The sequence below is a fragment of the Quercus suber genome, unplaced genomic scaffold, assembly GCF_002906115.3.
Source record: "Quercus suber isolate HL8 unplaced genomic scaffold, Cork oak 2.0 scaffold_190, whole genome shotgun sequence".
In the NCBI taxonomy this organism is placed as follows: domain Eukaryota; kingdom Viridiplantae; phylum Streptophyta; class Magnoliopsida; order Fagales; family Fagaceae; genus Quercus; species Quercus suber.
The window spans coordinates 1,190,778-1,211,499 of record NW_027069648.1 but is presented as its reverse complement, the minus strand read 5'-3'; the positions used below and the strand labels follow the sequence as shown (position 1 = coordinate 1,211,499).

General features: G+C 33.5%; 2 protein-coding genes and 1 long non-coding RNA gene across 3 annotated transcripts; 2 read left to right on the top strand and 1 right to left on the bottom strand.

Moving 5' to 3' along the window:
- Positions 1–2,987: 2,987 nt before the first annotated feature.
- Positions 2,988–6,571, top strand: LOC112004342 (inactive protein RESTRICTED TEV MOVEMENT 2). Its single transcript, XM_024036570.2, has 2 exons — positions 2,988–3,265; positions 5,417–6,571. The coding sequence occupies exons 1-2, from the start codon at positions 3,160–3,162 to the stop codon at positions 6,484–6,486; spliced, it is 1,176 nt and encodes a 391-aa protein (XP_023892338.1). The 5' UTR covers positions 2,988–3,159; the 3' UTR covers positions 6,487–6,571.
- A 3,035-nt stretch (positions 6,572–9,606) lies between these two features.
- LOC136069793 (uncharacterized) lies at positions 9,607–10,505 on the top strand. Its single transcript, XR_010631010.1, has 2 exons — positions 9,607–9,943; positions 10,058–10,505. It is a non-coding gene; the product is annotated as an uncharacterized LOC136069793 (long non-coding RNA).
- A 1,044-nt stretch (positions 10,506–11,549) lies between these two features.
- On the bottom strand, positions 11,550–14,680 carry LOC112004350 (double-stranded RNA-binding protein 1). Its single transcript, XM_065778790.1, has 4 exons — positions 14,473–14,680; positions 13,506–13,634; positions 12,197–12,432; positions 11,550–11,879 (listed from the first exon to the last, which is right to left on the bottom strand). Exons 1-4 carry the CDS (start codon positions 14,678–14,680, stop codon positions 11,550–11,552), a joined length of 903 nt encoding a protein of 300 aa, XP_065634862.1.
- Between the last annotated feature and the right edge of the window lie 6,042 nt (positions 14,681–20,722).

The following is a 20,722-nucleotide window of genomic DNA, read 5'->3' as shown; positions in this document are numbered from 1 at the left end:
CCTAGTTTGTGCACAAGCCGGCCCAAAGTGAGTTATAGTTGGGCCGGTCTCAACTCTCCTACTTAGAATACTCAAGCCATCACCGCAAGAGGCAGCCTAGCCAATGCCTAGCACGCAAAACAGGCCCCTACAGGGTCTAGGGAGTAAAGAGTTTGAATTGCTGGGTTAGCAGTATATTATAACTACTTCGACAAAAAAATGCTTATATATTGAATGAATATATTAAAATGCATGACACAATTATGAGATGGCATCTGAGAATGAAATAATAAAGGTTCTAAAATTCAAAACACAACTGTCATAATTTCTATGGCCAACATTAATTATAAACTAGAAAGTAATCGAAATTAAAATGAACATTTGTTTTCTTCATTTTTCGGTTTCTTAAAAAATTCGATTTGAAGGAATGAACTTAAATTAGAAAATACCATATTAAATAAGAGAAACATACCTGGCTATATCTAAACGCTAGGGATTACCTGCATGCAATCCTCTTTACATTAGTAGGAATCATGAACGGCTTATTCTCCTTTTTCTTTTTCTTTTTTTCTTTTTTAAATTGTACAAACGAATAATAACACTTTTTTTTTTTTTCATATTTTTTCATTATTCGTTTTTATCCAATTTTATATTTTTTGTAGTTTTAAGAGATAAAGTTTTTTATTGATTACGTTAACCTTAATCATGATCGGTTTTCCTAAAATATCAAAACAATTATACATTCTTGGAATGATAATTTTTTATTTTAATAGTTTAGAAAATCCACATCATCCTTTAGGTTTATGCTATGATTGCTGATTGCATGCCCATTATTGTTGCCTTTTCGACCAATGAGAATTAAGTCTTCAGAGAACTCAAAAAAAAAAAAAAAAAAAGTCTTTAGTGACGTTAAATTGGGCACTTAGTTTAAACCAGAACCATGCATCAAACTCAATTAATCACCACCGTCATCATTATCATTCACTACCATCATCTCTAACTCTAAGTGCTCTACATCCTCATCAAAAAAAAAAAGAAAAAAAAGGTACTCTACATCATTCACCGCCATATTTTCGATTTCATGGAAAAGACTTCGTACGAACAGTAAATACTCATATCGTGTGCTACGACTACATTCCTTCACTATTTATATGTCTTTAGGTTGTGTCCAATGGTTCTTAGGCCGTGAATATTGTGTGACTTGCTCTAGTAGCAAGCACCACCATAAGCAACAACTGTTCAAGTTATAGAAGCATGGTTTAAAACGTGAAACAAGCCAAATCCACGATCTTAGAGAGGAATGTACTCTTAACTTTTAACAATATATATGCATATCCTCCCGTTGTGGTGGAGTTTTGTAAGACCACCACAATCCTCCACTGTGTTGCAATAATTCTTTCACTAGGTGGTACACCTTGAATAAGAGGCTCCAAATAATTATTAAAACATGCCAAGCTCCACATTATTGAAACAATAATAGATGTTTTAGATTGGGTTGTATAAATTTGTGTTGCAGGGGCATGTACCAAGCTCCACATCAATTTGTGTACTAGGTTAATATATATATATATATATATATATTTGAGGAGTACTAGATCAATCTAGATTATATAACCGATTACAATGACCCCTAATTATGATTAGTCCATGAGTCTTACATCAGACAAGTGCTAAGTCAATTTGCGTTATATATACAAAAAAAAAAAAAAAAAAAAAAAAAACCCTCAATTATAACTGATTACAATGACCCCTAATTATGACTAGTCCATGGGTCTTACATTAGACACGTGCTAAGTCAATTTGCGTTATATAGATCATATAACCGATCCCTAATTATGACTAGTCCGTGAGCCTTACATTAGACACGTGCTAAGTCAATTTGCATTATATATATATATATATATATAAAAAGAAATAAATCCCCAATCAAAACTAGTACAATTAGAGCATAATAAAAATGTGGATAAATTTTTTCCCTGAGTTGTGACATGGTCAACTTATCATTCTTTTTTTTTTTTTCTTTTTTTTTTTGAGAATCCAAACTCGTTAGCATTTTATTAAGATATAGAAAAATCAGCAGATACAAAACGATAAATATTTGGTGGAACATCCTCCATCCAGATTAAAACAGGAAAAGAAAGCCTCGCTCTTTGCGCTAAAGCATGGGCCACGGTTTTTCCCTACCTTCTAACATGAGAGAAGGATTTGGTTCGTAACAAACTACTTATAGACTCAATGTCTTTTACAATGTGACCGATACTAGGGATTGAACAATTTCCATTAGCAAGTGCTTTAATAACAATTTCTGCATCTCCCTCAAAAATGGAATGTGCAAACCCCAGCTCATGCACGAACTGGACTGCTCTGTGTACTACCAGAACTTCTAGTATTTCTGCGGATGCTGGTTTGGGTTTTTTTTTTGCTAAAGCCGCCATGACCTGCCCCCTATTGTTTCGAACAACCACCCTTATCCCTGCTCATTGCCTCCAATACCTTTGTAAAATTTTCATCACTTAAATAATAATAATAATAATAATACTTAGAGCATAATAAAAATGTGGATAAATTTTTTCCCTGCGTTGTGACATGGTCAACTTATCATTCTATTTCTACTCATTGCCTCCAATACCTTTGTAAAATTTTCATCACTTAAATAATAATAATAATAATATTATTATTATTATTATTATTATTATTTTATTTCTACCAACATGTTCTCTCTTTGTTGAGGTTTCAATTTTTGAATATTTTTGCAACCATTTGGATTTTGGACTCACTTGGACACGTCCGATCGAATCCAATTTGGGCAATCCATTGAGTCATAACTTGGTAGCTTTGTCCAAGGAAGATATACTGCGAAATCAATTTCCATCAGGGTATGAAAGAGACAAAGAACCTTTCACTTTGCCCCTGCATGAAGTGACCAACTCTACGTGAATAAGGGATATTCCGTTTCTAAAACAAAAGGAAACGTGAAAACACAATGAAAGCTAGGAAGAAAAGGAATAAACTGAATCCAAAGATAGCACAGAAGCCTGAATTTCCTTCCAAACATCAATCTCCCACTTCTGTGTATAAAACCAATATACTTCATCCATCATTTCCATCTGGAAATTATAATCACCTAAAACCCAACACACAAAACCAAAACACAAAAAAGAAACAAAAGCTAAAGCTAAGATGGAATCCAAGTCACAAACTGATAATCGTGTTTATGAGGAATTTGAAGCACAATTTGAGTGGGCAATTGAGGAGGGATTGGACACTCTCTTGGTCCATGTACCAGGTTTGTTTCTGATTTAATTTCCTTTGGTGTTTGTTAATTGTCAATATTGGTCTGTCCAGTTGATTTGGTGTCATTTTAGAGCTAGCTAGACAATATATATTATGGCTTCAATTTTGTTGTTCAGGTTTATTAATTAGAATAGCAGATCATGAAGCGTATAGTATGATAATATGGCTTTATAGATATGTATATATAGGTACCCATTGTTAATGAGTTTGCAGATCATCTTTCTTGACATTATTTAAATAAAAATTTGAAAACAATTTTTAAAAAGCTCTTTAATATCTTAATAACCAGGATAACAAGCTAATTTTCTTTTCTTTTTTTTCTTTTCCCCTCTACCAATATGCAAACCGCATACCTATCTCACAAAACTCATTCGATTTTAATATTGGTTGAACAAAAAATAAAATTCTAGTTTATAATTGAACTAGTTTAAATTTATTTTTTATTTGCCTGGATTTAGGTTATATGTAAAATTGTCAATTTTTAGGTTATAAGTAAAATTTTCAAATTTAAAATTGGTTTCGGGTGGAAAATGCAAGTGCAAAAAAAAAAAAAAAAAAAAAATTTACAAACTCAATTTTTTAGGGAATGTGCATTTTGAAAAGAATCAAATTTAATACTTTCTTTAATAGAAATATATATGGTTCGAACTAGTTTTTAAACAAAAAAAAATTTACCAACCTGAAAACAATTAAGCTATATTTTCCTCCTAATTGGCAATGTCTTATGACCTGCCAACCAACCCCTTGGGTTGTGATTGAAGGACCCATGGATTCAAAAAAAAAAAAAAAAGGGTTAAATTGCATATTTGGTCCTCAAGCATTAACATTTGTTTCAAAATTATTTTATAGTTTGAAACATTTCATTTTAATTTTTATATTTTCAAAATTGTTTCTATAAAAGTCTTTATTGTTATATGATAAAAGGAAAATTATGATGTGGCAAGTACTTGCCACATCATAAAGGCATTTGCCTTCTAAAGTATATGACAATAAAGGCATTTTTTTTGGAATATTTTAAAGTAAATTGTCAATTTAAAATAAAGGTCAAAATTGCAAATTAATCATGAAATTTAATTGTCAAGATAAAAGGTAATAATTTTGATGAATGGTAAATATGTTTTTCTCGTCAACAATAATAATTATAATACATATATTTTTATGATTATTTTTTTTTATCATAAGTTTAAGATACTAATTAATTAGTCTTTAATGTAATTTGTATAAACAATAAAAAGAAAATTTAAAATCCCATTCCTGATTATTTACCTTAAGCAGTCTAGGATGATGGTTTTGAGTCCCTTAAAATCTCTTTAGTGAAAATTACTCCATATATATTTGACAATTTCTTTAAAGATCCATCTAGTCAAAAGCTCATTTCTCTTTTATTTTTTTATTTTTTTGAAAAAACAAATTCTTCTTCATTCTGAAACATTGAAAACCCCACAAGATTCTGGGGAATATATATATATATATATATTGTGTTCTTTTTGCCATTTTATCTTTCAAAAGAATTGTATAGAACAACTACTTTTTATTCTAAACTGGTCTGTGCCTAGGCAGGCACAGTGCTCAGAAAGGGAATATCTTTCCTTTACTTTTTCTTTTTACTTTTTACTTTTTCTTTTCTCTCTCTTTTTTTTTTTTTTTTTTAAATTATAATTTTTAGTACCAGCTTGAAAAGAATTTAAGAAAAGCATTATACCTAGATGACTAGGAAAATCCATAAAAAATGGGAAAGGTAACTATTCATAATTAAAATGAAAACAAAATTTTAATAAACAAAATAATAAATAAATTTCTTAATTATATTTTTATTATGTATTTAAAAATTAACATATAATAAAATTTGTTCAATCTCTTACACTACTCAACTTATTACGAGTTTTATTATAATTTTTTTTTAGAAGAATTATTATAAAAAACTTATAAATTGACTAAATAATAAATGTGATTAGTCCACACCAACAATATGATAAATAAATCATTTAATTATTTTTCTTTGTATATATATATATATATATATTTTTTTTTTGAGAAAGTTTTTCTTTGTATATTTGAAAGTTAAAACAATAATTAATAAGATTTATATAATAAAATTTTCAATATTTAGTATTTACATAGGTGTATCTCTTTATAATTGCAGGTTTTAGAAGGGAAGAATTAAAGGTTCAAATAACTTCAGGAGGCAACCTCAGGGTCAGTGGTCAACGTTCGCTTGGTAAAAACAAATGGAAGCGTTTTGACAAAGAATTCTCCATCCCATCAAATGTGGACACCGATGCAATCTCTGCAAAGTATGATGAAAACATAATCTATGTTAAACTACCCAAAGTGATTGCCCCAGCTGAACTACGTGAAGAGCAACATTCAAAACCACATTTATTAGGACATTCAAAGCCTCAACAAAATCCCAAAGTTGGTGATCAGCCAAAATCTCAGAACTATAATTTTGAAGAACTTGAAAGAAAAAAGGCTGCTGAAAACAAGGTTCCACCAAAGGCCAATGTGCAAGAAAATGCTAAGTATGTTGCGCCGCAGAAGAGAACCAAGAAGGAGGATGAAGCAAGCAGTGCAAGAGGGAAGAGTGAAGATGTTTCACAAAAGACAACAGAGAAGGCAAAGGAAGTAACAAGTTATGCAGATGGAAAGAGTAGTACTAGTACAGCAGCTGATGATACTACTAATTACAAGTTTTCGCAGAGGCCACCAGAGAAGAAGAAGAGGAGCACAGAAACTGATATTGATAGCAATTATGTTTCCCAAATGGATTTAGAGAAGGAAAGGAGGGGTGGGTTGGAGAAAACAGGAAAAGTTAGTACCGGCACAAGTAGTGAAAAGCATGAAACTCTTGACTTAGAGAAGAAGGAACCAATGGATGCAAATAAGAAGAAGAGCACAAAAACTGATACGGAAAGGAGTGGTGGAATGGAGAAAGCAGGAAAAGCTATTACCAGCACAACAAATGAAATGCATGAAACTCTTGACTCATTTAAGGATGCAGCAGAGAGGATGTACAAAGAAACAGCTAGAAATGCGGATGGAAATGGTAGATCTGGTCTAGACGGTTATAGGCAAGTGGCAGGTGGTTTGGCCACGGAGATGAAGAAGACAAATACACTGATGAACTTGGTTGTGGCTGCACTTTTGGCCCTGGTATTTGCTCTTTATCTTAAAAATGCATTAACTAGGTCTACCTTAGTTGAAGAGCAGTAATGTATTTACTAAATATGTACAATTGACACTACTTGCATAGACAAGTAAATAAATTGAATAAAGTGGCTTCACAATTATTGCTATAGTGAGGGTTTCTTTCAAATTCATTACAATGTGATTGTGCTCCTTCGAAGAAAATAATGGTAAAAATATTAACAGTATAAAGGCGGTACTACAACTTTTTGTACAAAGAACCTGACATATTAGGGTAGAATATTAGAGAATGGTACCAGTACCACATCAATGTTTATTCTATTACAAAAATAATAATAATAATAATAATAATAATAAAACACAACTCTTATACCAAATTCGAAAAGAAGCTACATAGCTCTGATGTCAGGTAGAAAGAGAGCGAAATTGAATTAATGTATATAAGAAAATATGAAAAAGAATATAAAGAAGGCAAGGAAATAACATGATGCAAACTTTAAGTCCTACATCTATAAGCAGAAAATTCTTGATAGCTACATCTTTACTATTAAGTTATCTATTACAAGAAATCCATTGATCGGTATTTATAATAGGCTAAATTTTAAACTAACAACACTTGAACTACAAGTAGGATTAGGATTTCTTTGTTTGCGCTCCAAGTAAGTTAAGATTACTTTTCTTGCATTCCAAGTATTGATATCTTTAATATCCCCCTCAAACTCAAGTATTAATATCTTTATAATAGGCTAAATTTTAAACTAACAACACTTGAACTACAAGTAGGATTAGGATTTCTTTGTTTTCACTCCAAGTAAGTTAAGATTACTTTTCTTGCATTCCAAGCATTGATATCTTTAATATCCCCCTCAAACTCAAGTTGGAAACTTTAAGGCAACTTGAGTTTGTAGAGAAAAATAAGACCCTGAAGGAAATCATGACCGAATTGAATGTGGAGCAGATGTCAAGCTAGAACAAAGGTTAGATGTACGTAATGATTGAGGGCAATGGCAATTAGGGGTTTTTGGTTTGGTTTTGGGTAATTTGAATGGTGGTTGAACTAGGCTTTCTAATCTTGGATTGTTTGGGTTTGATGATTTGGGTGTAGTGATTTTGAGGTTCTCTGTGGTGGTCGTCAATTATAAAATATATGGAAGACAGTACCAAAAAGTCCACCCACTTAATCATACTAAAACCACTTGCAAAGGAATAATGCTATTTGCTACTACATCAATGATATCATCTGTAACTAGGAGCATGTTCCTACAATCACTTAATATGTAGCTCAGCTGATGCAATCCAAACCAGCTGCATCAATTAAAAATCCAACTCAACTCTCTGTTAACTCTCATCCCGCCTACTCTGTACAACAATCTTTTCCGGGAAAAACAACGATGAGTAATTGTATATTAACTAAATGCAGGGGATATGCTACCACTATTTCTAAGAAATGTCAGGCCTTTCGGACTGTGGGGTCGCTTATGCAGAAGGAAAGACAAAATGTAACTAAAGCATGATATTTGAGGAACATTTTTAGACTAGTTGCTGGCCCCCCCCCCTACAGGGACTGAACTCTGCAACTTATTAGGAGTAGGGGCTTACGGTCCACGCATTAAAGCACTTGTTTTTGGTCTGAAAAGGCAACTGTTTTGACACCGATTTTTTAAGATTACCAAACGACTCTCTTTTCATTTTGTATGTTTGTGAGCAACGAGTTCAAACTGTTCAAAAACCGGGTCAGTTCTATCCTCTTGGCCATCAATTTTTTTTTTCTTCTCCAAATCAATAATAAAGAGGTGACTTCTTTTAATGACAAAGTACTTCTTATAACCCTCATTAATCATTCTCTCTAATTATCCTTTTTCATTCACCAAGCCTTTTTATGTACTCTTGTTTCTTCATTTGCAACTGCTTCGCAATTCTATCCATCACCATTATCTTCTTTTTCTGCTTCTCCATAATTGTGCATTGTGTACCACCATCTTTTTCCGAGCTCAAAAGTGACATGGCTAACGTCTTTTTTTTTTTTTTTTTTTTTGATAGGTAAAATGGCTGACGTCTCAATGAAGGATTGGATCTATAACAAATTTAAGACAAATATGTGGTCAACAACTTTGTGAAAGAGAACTAGTTCACAAAAGTACCCAAAACTAATTGTGATTCAATGGAAGAAAAGGATGAGTATCGTGGTTCATGCAATGAGAAATCAATAGGAGGTTGCCACTTGCCAGTGACGAGCTATTTTAGGAGGATAAGGTTTCCAAAAAATTTTAATTTTACAACTTCGATTTTCCTTTGGTTTCTTGGTTCTCAAACAAAGGTTGTTCAATGCTTTTGTTAAATTAAAAGCATTTTCTAATCTTTGCTATTTAGTTCCTAGCATAGGATGCATTAGGATTTATGCATTTGGATGTTTGTCTGCACCTTCCCATATATCCAGGAAGTTTCTATTTCCTTTCTTATTTCTCAGCGTAATGCACCACCGACGTTTTTAGTATTATTGTGTGCCTGCTGAACACACTCCAGAATCAAATACACTGGATTCCATATCTTTTTTTTTTCTTTTTTTTTCTTTTTTATTTTTATACGAGAGAGAATTTCTACTCTAACCTAATCTAAGTGTAAATATGTGTGAAACTCCCTTCTGGAGATTTGAACCTCAGCTCTTGCACCTCACATCCCATAAGTATCTTTAGAGTGTGTTTGTGTTTAGAGTAAAACCTAAAATTTTAATCATCCGTTGAAATTAACCGTACATTATTATATCCCAAGCCAGTTATTTGAAATTATGCTACTATCTTAACTATTGGATAGGGCTCTTACTTTATTCCTAACACAGAAAATTCATCAGGAAAGCTACCTCTACAATCTGCTAATATATGCTTGCTTCAGCACTTTTTTATTAGCAATCTTCCCAATAAAATCCCAAAAGCCACCAAACATTTCTGCCACATTAATGTAGCAGAAGCCAGAATATGCATGGAAATGGAGGGACTTTGACAACTACTTTTGGTTTTCGAGTAAAATGGTGGTGTAGCAAGAAAACTATGATATGGTGCAATGCTATTGATAATTTACGTCAGGATTTTATTCAATAGTATTTCTTCCATAGAAGACTTGATGACAGATGAGCTGTAACCTCACGGCTTCATTTAAGAATGATGAATATATAAGGAAGGTTCACAAGTAGCCGTGCTTGATTGTATTAGGATTCAAGAAAGCATCATAAAAGATAATGAAGTGTCAATTGCTTTGACACCTGATTACATGTAACTTGTAAGACAAGTAATACGATTTAAACATAATAAAACTTCTAGTTAACTTTTAGCATATAAGATCGTTTGGTTGAAGATGTGACAGGTCTCAGTGAAAGTAGACCCTAACAAAGAGCAACTTAACAGAGAAATTGATAAAAGCAACTCCACCAGATCAGTTACCTTCTTCATTTGGGAACTCCAAGCTCACAGCCACCCACTTGTTGTCACCAATTTGAAGCACTGTAATGCCCTTGGGAATTCAATATCCGGTAAGCTTGTATACACCCTTACTCTGTTGCATAGTAAGTAACTCATTGTTCCTACATTCTTCATGTTTGAGTCTGAATTTGAGAGAGCAGAAAAATTGGGATGTGCCAAATTAGGAGAAGACAATTGGCCTTGTTTGGGTGACGAAGGTACTGAGTCAGGACAAGAAAATGAGTTCCCATTCTCAGTATTCTGGTCTAGTTGCAGCACTGCGGGAGATGAGCTAGAGTCCTTAGTGCAAAATTTGGCAGCGGATGATAATGTTTCCATCAGACCCACTTCTTGAATTCCATCCACTGGAGACATGTATGCCAAAAGTATATTGAATGATCAGCATTTTGGGCTGATACAAGTTGGGAAAGTTCTATAACTATGGAAGAAGTGCTATTTTTTATTTTTATTTTTTCATTGTATTAGGAGTTATACTTATCAGAAACATTAGAAAAGGGAAAGGAAAAAAGTATAAAGCACTGGGTCAATATGTAACCTGTACTTTCTTCTTTAGAAGTTTCTTTGTACTTAATGATTGGAGATGGAAGCAGATGATTCTCATCTTCAAGGTTCTGCTGCGATTCCATGGTCTTGGTCAATGTTGAGCTTGTAGTTAGGAGAGCTTCATCTTCAACAAGACTAGGAGAAGCAGCCTCAGCACTCCGACTCAATCCACCTGAACAGGAAATGAACATTTTCAAAGTACAATCATGGACTTACTTCTTTCATGCCAATGCACAAGCAAAGAAGTAAGCATATTACAATGAAGTTTCATACGCAACATAGCAGTATGGAATGGTGCATCCCAGTGAGAGAAGTAGGTAACTTTCTACTTTGCAACAAATCATTATTCATTTACCAAGGAAACGTTTTTAATGCCATTAATCATGTGCTAGAGGATAGCATTATAACTTTAAAAATGATGACCATAGCCTATAAGTAGAACTACCTTAACCCCCCCCCCCCCAAAAAAAAAACCCCCAAAATTCAAAAAAAAAAAAAAAAATCCTATAAGTATGACACTGAACTACAATGAACTACTCCTAGATCCCATTAGCACAATGGTAGATATTTTATCACCCCTCCCAATTGGCTAAACATGTGGATAACCTAAAGATAGTCCAAGCAGATGCAATGAATATGCATTATTTAACAATTGTGGGACACAAATTTCTAGAAAAAAATGGAACATAAGGAGGGACAGAGAAAGAAAAAAGGAAATCTAGAGAGTAAAAAAAAAATTTGAAATGAAGAGTAGAAAATAGCACAAATATTTCATTTTCTCTATAACGTATATGAATGGATGGACACAAACCCATAATTAGTATTACTTTTTTTTTTGGATAATTAGTCTTACTTTTCTTTTTTCTTTTTTTTGCTAAACATAATTAGTCTTACTTAATGTACACTGTCCATGATGTTTTATAATCACAGTTACAGTACATATTGAAGTAAGAAATAAGTTAAGAGCCACTTATACAATGTTTCAGCAACTTTTTGGAATGATTTATCTCCAACCTAAATTTTTTTTTTTTTTTTTGAATGGCTAATGTTCCAGATATAGTATCTAAATAATGAATAGATTAGAATCAAAATCGATGCCCCGAAGAGAACATATTAAATCAATTCTAGTTGCTCTTCGTTCAATATGACCAGAAGAACTTCCTTATGTTTAAGATTGAAACCAATGGCATAAATACCATCACAAACAGGAACAAGAGACTTACGCTCTTTTAGAATAGAGTAAGCAACCTTAGCAGCATTCAACTCTGCCTGTTTCTTGGATTTCCCTTCTTTCCCACGAAATATCTCTCCTTCTACTTCCACATTGGAATAGAATGTCGGCATGTGTAATTCACCAGATTTTGTAGTGTTATATATTGGTATAGAGAAACCTTCCTGCTGAGCTAACTCCTGCAAGAGATTCTTGTATAGACGAAAGTCACCCTGAAAGGGATAAAGGGGGGGGGGGGGGGGGGGGGTGGGGGAATCAGTGAAATTGACATCAACATATTATGTGAATTACAACAAGTACTAAGGCTTAGTTCCAAAATTTTGGAGTCGGCTATGGATCATTAACAGATTAATTAGGTTGGCCACATGTATTATTTTCCGTCGTTCTATTCTATCCAAAGTCATACTCTCTGATACTTCCTTAATTGGTGTCAACATATTATGTGAATTAGCTACTGTTAATCATCTTCACCTTCATGAAAAAAAAAATGGTGCGAGTATTATGGAAGGTATCAGCTCAAGAAACATGCCTTCTGAAAGCCATCAGGTGACAATGACATTAAAGCAGCCTTTGCAGCAGCCTGCTCTGCCCCCTTTAATGTTTTGAAGAACATTGGGCTCTCAAAGGTTTGAACGCCAACTGTAACTGTAGCCTTGAAGCAAATGGTGTGGGATGGGCCATCACTTTCACTCATGTATAATGGCGGATCAAGATTTTTCTGCTGCGCATAATTCTGCAGCAGGCCCTTGTATTGACTTTGAAAATCTATGAGAACAAATCAACTGTTAGACATATGTTCCAAAAAAAAAAAAATGCAAGAAGAGCATGTGTAAATAGTCAGGGAGATGAAATATAGATTAAAGATGCTGGCTAATCTTTTTTACTAGAAAGGAAAGATGAGAAAACCGAAAATTACATTTTTCGCACAAACATTCTTACATGCATTATGTAATTTACATATTAAAACACACACGCACACAGAGTTGTATACAAGTCGAATCTAGGATCTAAGACAATCCACGGCCTAAAAGTACAAACTATCATATTTTTAGCATCTCTTAAATTGAGAAAACTTATGTCCATTGAATTGTTAATTGGAAACATAGGTTAAATACTGCCGATGATTTGGAACCAAACCAACTTAATGAATAGGGAAAAAACCGTACAATTTGTCAATTTAAAGAACTTTGCTGTCTTACAATTGAATGGTGGAATCTATAAAGACAGCTGCACGAAATACCAATAGGCAATAGCCTTTTTTTTTATTATTAAGTAAGAAGGGGCGCAATCCAAGTACACGGTAAGTATACAAAGGAACAATAGGTGAAAGCATTTTGCTTGAAATTATTTACTTCAACATTGCTCGATTGTGCCATGTATCATTTACCATTGACTGAGTTACAGATTAAAAAATATGATAGAAGATGCAAAGAATGTCTTTTGCCAGTTGGTCCATTTATTAAGGCATGTAATTTCTTCCTTATAACTGCATTTACTCTCTCTCTCTCTCTCTCTCTCTCTCTCTTGTTAATTACTCACAGTCTGCTTTCAAAACATTTATTATTATTATTATTATCAATTTTGCATGAACACTGTTTATTATCAATTAACAAAAACCTTATTTTGTTCTAACACAATAAAAATAACCATGTTTATGAGAAACTTATAAAGAAAGCAACTACTTCCACAACACAAAAAAACAGCCATTTTGGGAAAGAAATAGAAACATTAGAAATTTATAAATATAGAAAAAGTACATAACTTTGACAAGAAATGATAATTGTTTAGTTTTGTGAAAACAAAATAGCGAAGAAATTGTAGGCCTTGAAATCCCTTACCGTCTGTGAGTGTGACATGTAAGGCATCTGACTGAATCTGTGGATCATGATCATCATCATAATACGTTTCTGTGGTCGTGTTTGACTCTACATCAATCGGTTCAGTACTAGGCAATGTGGCAGAGGAACCTGATCAAACCATTAAAAAAATCAAAATAGTTACATGTTGTAGAATTATACAATCTGTACACACAATACAACGTACATAATGTCACGCGCCACATAATTACATTAAATATGTAAATATTAATTAAACAAAATTATTTAGTACTAATAAAATTTTTTTTGCAGAGTTAGTACTAATAAAATTTAATATAACACATTAAATACATAATTTGATTACTAATACCGACTAAACTAATGTTAATTTCATTTAGAGAACTGAATTTCATAGTTGATGACCATAAATTTTAATAAATAAATAAAAAAATAGTATATCGGTTAAGTAAAGTTGTAATCTAATTTTTTATTTTATATCTTGTTTTTAAGAGAGGGATATAGATATTATTTGGTGTGTGTCTTTGTATAGGATATCGGTTTTCAAAAATGAAAGTATCAAGCTATTAGGGGTGATTAATCTATAATTAATGATATAACTCATTTGCAAAATTTTTAAGGTTTCAATTAAGTTAGGTTTCTATTGATCTCGTACTTTGGAAGTCTTGATAGAAATGAGAATGAAAAATGCACTAAAAGCACTAATTAATGAGTTTTATTAATCTAATTATTGAATGTTTAAATTACTTTTATTTTATTTTATGACCAGTAACATGTCAATTTGTAAGTTTATAATAAAATTTGTGATATCTATAGCATCACTAATAATAAAAAATATTTTAAAAAATGTACGATTATTAATATATATAATTTTATAAAATTTTGGGCCTTTGAGGCTCTATTTTCCTTAAAAAAAAATTGTGGTAGGGCCTTAGGCCTTGGGCCGGCCCTGTGCGTAAGTGAAAAGTACCGGTGAAGTGGAGGAAGGCGAGTTTGGCGGCGGCGTTTTGGGCATCCTTGGAGGATTTGGAGGGAAAGGGAGAGTGAAAGAACAGGCCATTGACAGAAACAGAGGAGTTGAAGCGAGGGTGGTGGTCAGGTCCGTCTTTCATGGTGGAGTACATGGGTGGCCTCCATTGCTTCTTCTGGCATAACTCCTGCACCTTTGTTTTGTACATTCTCTCTCTCTCTCTCTCTCTAAACTATGAAATGAAATTTGGATTTGAAAGAGGCTGTGACTGTGAGTGTGAGCTTTTATATATATATATATATATATAGATGCTTTTGGCTCTGATTCTGTGACAAGACACACAAATGCAATGCTTCCCGCGTGAGTGTAGTAGTAGTGCACTCCTTTTTGTGAATTTCCGACGGCATGGTTTTTTTTTTTTTCATGCTGTTGGAAAAAGTACTTAGGAAAATTTTAATACGGGAAAATTGGAAATAAAGAAAAGATATTAAACATTAATTGTTTTATTTCTTTACCTATAATTTAAAAAAAAAAATTGTTCACTAATAAATGTCTTCTAGCCCATCTTAAATTTTCCTAAGAAAAATATTAGAGTAGCATACTTTTTTACCAACTTCTTACCTGGTAATTAGTTATTAATAAATAAATAAAATGATGTCAGTTGTGAGTTCATGCGTGTGAGAATTTGGAAAAATTTGAGGTATAGCATTGGTTTTTTTTCACGAGGATAAATCCTGCATGAAATGATTAATTAATTATAGGGAGGGCGTTAAAAAAGCGTGAGTGAGTATGAATTTGATTTCTTGTTCATTTGGATAGCATGGACTTTGTAATTGACTGAAATGATATCTTTTTGATCCTTTTAGACTACAGTATTATTTTATTTTGGTTCCTCAATTTAAAAAATTTTCATTATAGTCAATTAAGATTGATTGATGCCATTTTCAAAATTGACCTCCCATCCATTTTTGTGACTGATCTAATCATTAAGTGCCAACAAACAACATTGACCGAAATAGACCGAATGGACCGAACATTAACTATATATATTTTTAATATTTTATATTTAAAAAAATAAAATAACCTTAAGTAATCTTCTATTGATTATTCTCACCCTCTCCGTCTCTCTCACTAACAGTTGGCTAGATTCTGTTGAATTTATGTTAAGATACAATACAATAATCTTCTATTAGATCGATCCCTTCCCACCCAAATACATATTGCAGTTTGAATGCAAATGAGAAATAACATAATCAAGATGAGATAATAAACCACAAAAATCTACATAAGATGTGCAAAGCCATCTTAGCAAGCATGTGTGCACATTAATTTCCCTTTCTGTCCATGTGTTGCAATCCTTTCATGTTTGATTGTGATAGGCCAAGAATGTATTGACCCCTTGTGATGAATTAATTGATTAATTAGCCAAGTTTATTAATTAATCAAATTAACATGCAAGATACGTGGTAGCACAAATAAATCACCAATTAAACTAAGTATGCAGTGGAAATTAAATTGACACAGTGATCTGTTTATGAATGGGGAAAACCTACACGGCAAAAACTCCACCGGGTGATTTTAAGGTCACAATTCCCGAGAATACACTATTATCAAAACAAGCGGTTACAAGTAAAGGAATTCCAATATCTTATACCAACCTACAGTTGAACTTTTACCCCAATACCCAATTGGAGTTTTTTTGTAGTAACAATCTCTCATTTTCAATGCACGGCTTCCAGTACATGACTAACCAATTGCACAGATCCCAATATGCGACTTGATCACCAACTTGAGAAAGATGTAGGCTGCAAAGTTCTTCTGTTCATCACACGATGAAGATCATGAAGTTGTTTGGTCACAAAACCCTATGGTATACAAATACAGCAGCTTCTTGAAAAGAAAGAAGAACTAGGGCAAACTAGGTTTTCGGTCACACTTTTCTTCACACTTGTGAAATTGTGCTCTTATGCGTAACCTTTTATAGACCTTAAATTAATCTTTATATATGTTTAGGGTTGTGTGAAAAGAAAACCCAAACATATACCCAAGAATTGGATGAAAATCATAACTGAAAATCAGAACTTCATAAATCTCAATAGATAGCCATCTATCGAGCTAGTTGTTGAGGCACGGGCTTCAGCGGCTTTTAAACCTCGATAGATGCTAGCTGTCGAGTTTTAAAATCCTGCACTTTTTCACTTGATTCTCGAACAAACTTACATGGTTTTAACACTTGAACTAGAAACCTTGTTTTTTGAAGTATTAAACACATCCTAAATCTACATAATTACAAGTAAAATGTGTTTTGTCAAAGGATTAGCCAATTACATAAAATGTTGACATATGTTCCTAACATTGAATCACATATGTCCTAACAGATTGTTGTGTGTTGAACTTTATATTGGTTGGTTATTGATAATGATGTTATATTTAATTATCAATGATGACTCTTGCAAAGCAACTTTCCTTAAAATTTTCAAGAAAATCACCACAAAAGCAAGCTGACAATTCAACTTTCCATTATTTGCACAATGAGTGCAGCACTTAGATTATACATTGTGACATCAAGCTTGAAAAATATACTTTTGGATGTCTCATATCATATACAACAAGGATTTATGACTTTGGATTAGCTAAACTTTTGAAGATACTTCAACTGTGATAAGGGGAACCAAAGGTTATATGACCCTTGAGTGGTTCAGGAACAAACCTATCATAGCAAAGGTGGACATTTACAATTTTGGTTTCTTGGTGCTTGTGTTCATCTACTGTAGGAAGAATGTCGAACTGAGCATAGAGGATGAAAATAAAATAATATTGACTGATTGGGCTTATGATAAGTACAAAGAAGGGAGATGGATTTGCTAATTGAAGATGATAAGGAGGCTGTGGACGACTAAATTTCCTTAATTCGAAATGAGTCAAACAAGTAAAATAATTTCACAAGTGCGGATTTGTATTGATGATTGTGTGGTACAATTCTCTGAAATTACAAAAGAGTGATCCTCTTATTCGATCTCTTTGAAAGATTTGTTGATTGGAGTTGTGCTAATGTGATTTTGATTTGAACACCAAATATACTTCAATTTGGCTAAGGAATGGATCGAAGATCTTTGAAACGGAATTACAATGAATCTCTGGCTATGAGCTTGTTAGAAATTCTTTGTTCTTCACGTTCTTTGTGTGTTCTTCGTGTGTTCTTCCCTTTTTAGGGTTTGTGGTGGAAGTTCTTCGATGCTTTAGAGGCTTGAATCCGTAGAGATTACCTGATTTATGGTTTGTTGAGGTTTCTGGAGGCTTTTGAGCTTGATTCCAGTGAACTTTGAGATATAGGCAAGTAGTTTGGATGATTCTGCTTCGAATGTTCTTCGTATTTGAAGGTTTGTGGTGGAAGTTTTTTGGGGATTTGGAGGCTTAAATCCGTTGAGCTTCACCAATTTGGAGTTTCTAGAGGCTTTTAAGCTTGATTCTAGTGACCTTTAAGATCTAGGAAGATGATTTGGATGATTTCTCTTCGAATATTCTTTGTATTTGAAGTTGAAGTTCTTGAAGTTCCTAGAGGCTTCAGAGCTTGGTTCCAACAGAGCTTCTGGACTTCTGAACTCAAAATCTCTTCTCCCAAGATGTCTTGGTGTCCTCCTAAATGTCTTAGGAAGGTTTCTATTTATAGGAGTTTGAGGGTGGATGAGCGACACATGGCGGAGTCTGATTAGTGACACATGTCACAGCCTAATTGGTCCGCTTATGTCATTGCTTACATGTGCAAGGCTAATTATGTCATCGCTTACATGTGCGAGGCTGATTATGTGATCGCTTACACGTGCGAGGTTGCTTATGTCATTGCTTACATGCGCTGATGCGTGATTGGTTTTTGCATAACACTTGGCTAATTTCTGTTGGCTTTTGAGTAGTGACAGCAAAACCTAGCAGCAATACGTGGAGCTTTGTAATTAGTTGTATTTTGTAGACTTAGTAGTGTGACGTGTCAGCTTGTGATAGATCGGGAATTTTCCTTCTCTACAGAGGCAATGAATGACATGAAAAGGGTGGAGAAGTTTGTGATGACTGCTATTTGGTGTATTTGGTAGCATCCATCGCTAAGACCTTCCATAAAGAAGGTCTGCAAATGTTGGAAGGTGCCACTGAAGTTTCAGTGCCCCCATATATTTTCAACTACTTCAGTAAAATCAATTACCAATACCAATAGGTATGCATGTTCATCCTTAGTACTTGAACCATGTTTGGCTATAATGCTAGGTTGTACTGATTTAGATACTAGCTTGTTTGTTTTAATGGAGAGATTATGTTAACATGTAATCTCTTCTCAATTCAATATTTTCTTAATACAGTTGAATAAAAAATTGAGTCCTAGTATTGGTTCAAAACAACATTTTCCCTTCTCAATTCTGTTCTAATATCATTTTGGAATTTATGTGTAGAATTTAATATAAAAAAATGTCCCCCAAAAAAAAAAAAAAAAAAATCAATTGATAGCTTCTACTAATACACGTGTGTAAAAAAATTCACCTTTGGAGTCATTGAGTTTAGCCTGGAAGATTTAAACTAGTGATCTCCATTTTATATGGCATAATTTCTTGCAGATTGCACTATGTCTCAGTGTTGCACCCTTTTTTTTGTGGTTTGGGGGGGGGGGGGGGGGGGTGGTGTTCCATTAAGGGGAAACAAAGATGCTAGCAGAATTCGTGTTACCTTCATATTTTGAAACAAAACAAGATATCATTTTACTAATATAAATGATGACCAGGAACAAAGACGGCATGATTGTAATTCCATTTCACTATACCGTTTTTTTCCCCCAATTTTTGTACCCTTTATCCTTCTATACCCCATTTCAGATCCTTATATCGCACTAATGAATACTTATAAATGTCCAGATCATCTCTGTATAACATTTGTCATAAGGCAGTTTTACAAAGGTATAGGACAGTAGTTTAGGTCTTTGCTAAGTCTAGCTAGATTTCATCTAAGAAGACCTATCTGAAAATAATCTGCATAGAAAAATATGTCAAACATTGTGGCTCCAATTAGTTCTAGAGTCTAGTAGACACTAGTCTTTGTTCTGATCTTGTCAATTGGAGTTTGCTAAAATTGGTGGAGGGATTCTGCAGGTGAGGCAAATTTTTGCCCATAACATGCTACTTGGTTTTTCAATCCTTATTTGTGATGGCATTAGCTGTTGAGTTTTGCATTAGTGTTATGGTGGCTCAATACTCAATAGAAAAGAATCATTTTTTGCAGTACTAAGGGAAAGCTTTATCTAGCAAAATACAAATTTCATATAAAGAATTACTTGACAAAGAAAAGTTGTCATTTTATTGAGTCTTGGGACACTGATAATTATCATACATTCATGAGTATACCATTCCTGATAGTATTGATTATTAAACATGAATAATGACTTAATAAAGCTAGAAACTTAATTATATTAAAGGATTTAGATTGAACTAATAAATGAGGACGGATTTGGAGGAACTGACACTTCAACAGCTCCTTCCATCATCTGTACCACTTTCTTCATTGTTGGCCTTAGCAATGGATCTTCCTGAATGCACCATATTGCAATCATCACATATTTCTTAACTGTCATCAGGTCATGAATTGCCTCCTCATCATTCTCCACTAACAAATCCAATTTCTTGTCTGCATAGCAATCATGTGCCCAATCAGCCAGTATCATCAACTTCTCATCCTGTTCCTCTGCTTCAAAATGCTTCCTAGCACAAACAAGCTCAGCAACAAAATGCCAAAGCTATAAACATCCACCTTGACGGTAACAGGAATTTTTCTAAACCATTCAGGGGCTACATACCCTTTAGTCCCCTAATCCCAGTAGTAGTTCGAGTCTGGTCCTGTTTTCAAAAGCTTGGCTAATCCAAATCAGAAATTCTAGCTGAAAAGAGTCATCAGGAGGATGTTTGTGGCTTGATTCCAATGTATGTTTGGGTGCTGCATTCCTCATGCAAGTAAAAGAGCCCTCTTGAAGTTCCTAAGCATTCTAATTCTTTGTACCAATTTGGCGTGAACCCCAAAAGGAAGTCGCTAAAGAACCATTCTCATGAATTCATATACAAGAAGCGGATGCTGCCCCTCGTTGCAGAATCCTAGCAGTTGGACCAAATTTCTGTGGTTTGTTCTGCCAATGGCCTCACTTCAGCTGTGAACTCCATCCCTTTCTCTCACCATATTATTCAACCTTTTACAGCAATTAATTTTCTATCCTCAGAATCCT